The sequence below is a fragment of the Musca vetustissima genome, unplaced genomic scaffold, assembly GCF_032173495.1.
Source record: "Musca vetustissima isolate MV318-11 ecotype Yass unplaced genomic scaffold, APGP_CSIRO_Mvet_v1 utg482046, whole genome shotgun sequence".
Lineage (NCBI taxonomy): Eukaryota > Metazoa > Arthropoda > Insecta > Diptera > Muscidae > Musca > Musca vetustissima.
The window spans coordinates 7381-14557 of record NW_026873481.1 but is presented as its reverse complement, the minus strand read 5'-3'; the positions used below and the strand labels follow the sequence as shown (position 1 = coordinate 14557).

The 7177-nt window shown below is 37.2% G+C and overlaps 1 protein-coding gene across 1 annotated transcript; it reads left to right on the top strand.

The window, feature by feature from the left end:
* Positions 1 to 2701: 2701 nt before the first annotated feature.
* Positions 2702 to 3865, top strand: LOC133325548 (leucine zipper putative tumor suppressor 2 homolog; the record flags this gene model as incomplete). The annotated part of the gene is made up of 2 exons (XM_061534291.1): positions 2702 to 2891; positions 2960 to 3865. Coding segments are annotated over 2 exons (1096 nt in total), but the record flags the coding sequence as incomplete, so codon positions are not given.
* Between the last annotated feature and the right edge of the window lie 3312 nt (positions 3866 to 7177).

The following is a 7177-nucleotide window of genomic DNA, read 5'->3' as shown; positions in this document are numbered from 1 at the left end:
TGTCAGTGTAAGGACAATAGCTGCACTGAACAATAGCTGGACAATAGCTGTACTGAATACTCATAATATTCGGAAAATATGTCAGTGTAAGGAAGAGGTGCTGTTTACCTCTAATCGGGTAAGAGGGTGCAAATATCACGAAATATTGCCCAGGCCCGGAATATACATCCGCAGAAAATTTGAGTTCCGTGGTAGGTGTGTAGGGTATCGTATGGTCGGCCCCGTCCGACTATACTGCTCCGCTCACTGGTTCTTTTAAATAAGTTTTAAAAATAGAAGAGCTCCTATAGCAGATAAGAGGCATGGATTTTTTAAAGAATAATTTTTGAGGGTCTATAAGAGGCGTGGATTATTTAACGAATCATTTTTGAGGGTCTATAAGAGGCGTGGATTTTTAAAGAATAATTTTTGAGGGTCTATAAGAGGCGTGGATTTTTAAAGAATAATTTTTGAGGGTCTATAAGAGGCGTGGATTTTTAAAGAATAATTTTTGAGGGTCTATAAGAGGCGTGGATTTTTAAAGAATAATTTTTGAGGGTCTATATAAGAGGCGTGGATTTTTAAAGAATAATTTTTGAGGGTCTATAAGAGGCGTGGATTTTTAAAGAATAATTTTTGAGGGTCTATAAGAGGCGTGGATTTTTAAAGAATAATTTTTGAGGGTCTATAAGAGGCGTGGATTTTTAAAGAATAATTTTTGAGGGTCTATATAAGAGGCGTGGATTTTTAAAGAATAATTTTTGAGGGTCTATAAGAGGCGTTCTACGAAAAGCGTGGATTTTTTAAAAAATAATTTTTAGGTTCTACGAAAAGCGTGGATTTTTTAACAAAAAAATTTATAGGTTCTACGAAAAGCGTGGATTTTTTAAAAAATATTTTTTGAGGGTCTATAAAAGGCGCGAATTTTTTAAGAATCAGTTTTAGGTTCTACGAAAAGCGTGGATTTTTTAAAGAATATTTTTTGAGAGTCTTTAAGAGGCGTGGATTTTTTAAAAAAATTTTGAGGGTTTATAAGAGGCGTGGATTTTTTAAAGAATCATTTTTGAGGGTCTATAAGGGTGGTAAATTAGTATACCCTTCACCATACTGTGGTACAGGGTATTATGTCTTTGTGCATATGTTTGTAACAGGCAAAAGGAAACGAGATCGAAACATAGTTCCTTTTGGGAATATACATAGAATCACTTTCTAAGTGGATTTATACATGTCCGTCCATCCGTCCATGTTAAATTGTAAACAATGTACAGGTGGCATTTATGATCCTAATTGGACGAAAATTGTCACAGGTCACTTATTTGGCCCAAGGACGAACCCTACTGAAATTGGGAAAACCTGTTCAGATTTAAATATAGCTCCCACATATAATTTCGTCCGATTTAATGTTAATGGTGCACCAGAGTCCCTATATACCTTTCAATTTGAACGACATTTTGCAAAGCCTAAAGATTTAGGTCTATAATGATGTGTGTTAAGTTTCCCGAAAATCGGTTTAGATTTAGATATAGCTCCAATATTTATTTCCGTCCGATTTAAGGTGAATGGTGTACCAATAACCCCAATATATATTTTGATTTGCACGAAATTCGGCTTACCGTACTGAAATAAGCCTATAATAATGTGTGCTAAGTTTCTTGAAAATCGGTTCAGATTTATATATAGCTCCCATATATAGCTTCGTCCGATTTCATGTAAATGGTGTACCAAAAACCACATATATCTTTCGATTTGCACGAAATTTGGCATAACGTACTGAATTGAGCCTAGAGTGATGTCTGCCAAGTTTCGTGAAAATCGGTCCAGATTTAGATATAGCTCCCATATATAGCTTCGTCCGATTTCATGTAAATGGTGCACCAAAAACCACATATATATTTCGATTTGCACGAAATTTGGCACAACGCACTGAATTGAGCCTAGAATGATGTCTGCCATGTTTCGTGAAAATCGATCCAGATTTATATATTTTTTTTTCGTCCGATTTAATGTAAATGGTTCACCAAAGTTCACTTATATCTTTCAATTTGCACAAAATTTGGCATAACGTATTGAATTGAACCTAGATTGATGTCTGCCAAGTTTCGTGAAAATCGGTTCAGTTTTAGATATATCTCCCGTATGTAGTCTCGCCCGATTTAAGTTAAAGGGGGCACCAACGTCCATGTATATCTTTCGATTTGCACAGCGTAATGAATTAGGCCTAGAATGATGTGTGTTAAATTTCGTGTAAATCGGTTCAGATTTAGATATAGCTCCCATATATAGTTTTGTCCGATTTTTTGTAAATGGTGTACCAAAGTCCCTACATATCTTTTGATTTGCACGAAATTTTGCATAGTGCACTGAACTAAGTCTAGAATGATGTGTGTCAAGTTTCGAGAAAATCGGGTCAGAGTTAGATATAGCTCCCATATATATTTTCGTCTGATTTATGGTAAATGGGGATACAAAGTTTCTATATATCTTTCAATTTACACGAAATTTGGCATGGGGTACTCAATTAGATCTAGAATGATGTGTGCTAAGTTTGAGTTTGATGTTAGTCGGTTTACTTATAGATAACGATTCGAAAAGGCGACGTCTGTAGAACATTCCCAAAGTGGTGAAGGGTATAAAATAGTCAGACCAATCCGACTTCACTATTTTCCTTACTGTTTTTTTTATAAAAACGGCATATAAACAGTTTATTGTATATCTCTTGCAGGACCAACAATATAAGCATAAAGAATTCCGAAAGAAATCTGAAAGATCGATCGGCTTACATCGAGGAGCAATATGAAGAAAGTCAAAATACTGTGGCCAGACTCAAGGCCCAGTTGGAGGAGAGCGAATGGAAGGTGTGTGAGAAAAACGGAGAAATAGCTTTACTCAAAACCCAACTCAAAGAGGCAACGGTGAGTCCATCAACGATTTTTCTTTCAAATTCCGAAGTTAATTTCCAAACACCTAAATTTTTTTACAGAACGAATTAACCCTCAAAGAACACGCTATAGTCCATCTGAAACATGAAAATACCAATGCCGAAACACAAATTTACCAAAGTCTACAAGAGAACCAGAAAATCACACAACAACAAATGCAGGAGGTCGAACAAAATGCCCAATCGCAAAAAGAAACCCAAACGGAATTGAAGCAGCTCAATAAAATCATCATTCTCAAGGATCAGGTCATATTGGCACTGACCAATGAATTGGCCAAGCTGCGCAAGGAGCTATCCGATTTGGCAATATTTCATGAATATGGTGAAGAACCATCGGGTAAATATACACGACTGAAGCAGCAGCTGGACAATCTGACAGATATTTGCAATAAGACCCGCAAACACACCCAACAACGTATTGAGAATCATAAAAACGAAGAGAAACAAGATCATCAGCCAGAAGCAACGGAAAAAGTTATTGATGAAACAAATTTGGAGGTTATCATCAATTGTTTGAAAATCTCTCCGCCTCAGCTGGAGGAGGAGAATGGCGTGGAGAAGGGCGATGCGAATTATCATGAACGTGAACTGAATAAACTCAATTGTGAGCTGCGTCTGGCAAAAATGTCTTCGGATATACAGAATTTTGTGTATGGTTCACAGAACCTACCCGACATTGCTTTGAATACCAAACTTTCAACGAAGTTGGCCAATTGTCCGCTCGAAGAGGCCACCTTAGACACCCTGATTGAAGAATCGGCCAGTTATGCTGAAGAAATTGCCAAATTACGAAAACAATTGGATGTGGTGCGTGTCAATTTCGAACAGGAGAAACGTCAGTGGTCAGCCGAAAAGGAAAAGGTACTGCAGTATCAAAAACAGCTGCAAAGCCACTACATTAGTATGTATCAGAAGTTACGGAATCTGGAGAAAACCAATGAGGTTTAGAGGGTGTGGCCACATCCCCTTTGGATTGTCGTAGTAGTTAAATAATCATAACAGCAAAAGAAATTATGGTTTTAAGTTTAATTTGTATCAGATATCGATATACATATTACTATTATTAAATACCATTGTTAAGTTTATACACCTACATACATACAAACAAACATCTTTATACGTATACTGTATCCTATTCTCTATTTGATTATCCAACAACTCGTCCACAATATTCCTTAAATAAAATATTATTTATAATTTATTCATTTGAGATAGACATACATACGTATAAATATTTATTATTATTACCATTCAAAACCCAAAATATTCCAAATATTTGCCAACAGGGGAGGCCCATTCATGTATAATCTCTAAGAACATGCCACATGATCGAATCATTGGGTATATACATACACACACACACAAACATCAAAATAATTCCATCGAGATATAGTTGAGTCTTCTTCTAATAAGAATATTATTTATATTTAATTTCTGTATAATTTTCAAATCAAAAGTAAATAATCAAATAAAATTAAATATTGAAAATACTTTTTTTGTGAATAATTTGTCAAGAACCTACATTTGAAAGACTTAAACCAGTAAGGAAAGTAGTAAAGTCGGACGGGGCCGACTATATGATACCCTTCATCACTATAGGTATATTAAACAGGACTATTAACATGAAATTGGAAATGTAAATCTACCTGGATCTATCCATAAACATGTCATTCGTTTGTTACATCAATCTGATTAACATGAGGAGGTTGATGCCCAATTTACTTAAAATCGGGCGAAAATATATATGGAAGCTATATCCAACTATGAACCGATTTCAACGAAACTTGTCACAGGTTAAGTTATACTAATTTCATATGGGAGCTATATCTAAATCTGGACCGATTTTCACGAAACTCAATTTAGTACGATGTGCGAAATTTCGTGCAAATCGAATGATATATAGGGGCTTTGGTGCACCATTTACATGAAATCGGACGAAACTATATTTGGGTGCTATATATAAATCTGGACCGATTTTCACGAAACTTGGCAGGCATCACTCTAGGCTCAATTCAGTACGTTATGCCAAATTTCGTGCAAATCGAATGATATATAGGGACTTTGGTGCACCATTTACATTAAATCGGACGAAAATATATATGGGAGCTATATCTAAATCTGATCCGATTTTCTCGAAACATGCCAGACATCACTCTAGGCTCAATTCAGTACGTTATGCCAAATTTCGTGCAAATCGAATGATATATAGGGAATTTGGTGCACCATTGACATAAAATCGGACGAAAATATATATGGGAGCTATATCTAAATCTGGACCGATTTTCACGAAACTTGGCACGCATTATTTTAGGCTCAATTCAGTACGTTGTGCCAAATTTCGTGCAAATCGAATGATATATGGGGACTTTGGTGCACCATTTACATGAAATCGGACGAAACTATGGGAGCCAGGGACGTACGCAGGGGGGCGGCCCTGGGGGCCCGGGCCCCCCCCGAAATGAATTTTTTTCACAGTAAATTTATGTTTGCAACAGCGAATTTTTTCATTTTGTACTACCGGGCCCCCCCGAAATTAAATCCTGTGTACGTTGCTGATGGGAGCTATATATAAATCTGGACCGATTTTCTCGAAAATTGGCACACATTATTCTGAAACTTATTCAGTACGCTATGCCAAATTTCGTGCAAATCGAAACATATATATATGGACTTTGGTGCCTCATTTACCTTAAATCGGACGAAAATATATATGGGAGCTATATCTAAATCTGAACCGATTTTTCCCAATTTCAATAGGGTTCGTCCTTGGGCCAAATAAGTGAGCTGTGCCAAATTTCAGCCAAATCGGATAATAAATGCGACCTGTACTTTGTTTACAATTTAACATGGACAGACGGACAGACGGACATGCATAAATCGATTTAAAAAGTGATTCTATGCATATTCTCAAAAGGAACCATGTGTCTATCTCGTTTTCTTTTGCCTGTTACAAACATATGCACAAATACATGATACCCTGTACCACAGTGTGGTGTATAAAAAGGACCAACACAAAGAGTGGGTTTTTAAGGATATTTTTTAAGGGACATACACAAGGCGACGATTTTTGGATTTTTCAAGTATAAATTTTGATAAACCACATGACGTGTATTTTTTATACCCTCAGCCTCATGGCTAATGAGGGTATATACACTTTGATACGGTGAAAATATGCCTCACGGAAATATTGCTTTTAGACCCCATGTTTCTTTGGACCAAATCCGTTTAAGAAAATTTGGAGTCGATTAACACATGTACGTTCGTCCGTCTGTTGTCTGTCTGGCTGGGTGGTGCGCACGATAACTCTCGAAGAGAATAATCAATTTCATTCAAACTTTGGAGATCTTTATATTTCTTCCAAACTTAGTTTAAGTTCGAAGATGGCGAATATCGGTCCACTCCTGATAAATTAATTTTATAATAGTATGCAAACGGACTATCCGATTGTAACCAAACCTTGCAATAACATATTATCTTTACCAAACCTAGATCAAGTTTGAAGACGGGACCCTTTGGTCCACTCCTTCTGGTATCTCCCCACAAATTGTCAATATTTATAAATCCAATATCAGGCAATTGGAATGTCCGATTTGAACCCAATTTTACACACCATATTCTATTAACGAAACCTAGATCAAGTTTGAAGATGGTACTCATCGGTCCACTTCTTCTGGAGGTACAACAAAGGGTAAATATTTTTAATATTTTTGAATTCAATATCAGGCAAATGGAATGCCAAATTTGAACCAAATTTTGCACAAACTATTATCTTTACCAAGCCGAGTTCAACTCCGAATGCAGCACTTGGGGCGCAGGTAAGGAAACCTTGTTGACCTCTTTCAAAGCGATAGGTCGGTCTGTGGCAAGCTATGCGTTTCCAGCGTGGTCTGCGAACTCTAGTGAAACGCAATGGAGAAGTATTCAGACCTGTGGACCATCTTCATGAGGAGACAAAGATCCTTCCCTTACGTCAGCATAGCAATATGCTTTCGATGCAGTACCTTCTCGGGAGTTTCAGGGACAATAATTGCAACCATCATATGGTGGATAGGACTCCTCAACCCAGGCGTGTCAGGAAGGATCTACATGATCTAGAGGGAGAGAGGGGTTACAAAAGGGAGCCTCTAGATCAAGTTGCCTATCGAGCAGGTCATACTGATGCAGTAGCCGCAGCCCTGAACGGGTACATATTGAACGCCGTCCTCGGAGCTCATCCCCTCCCCATAGCATCTGAAGAGCGTCAGCTGCCCAGACAAACCA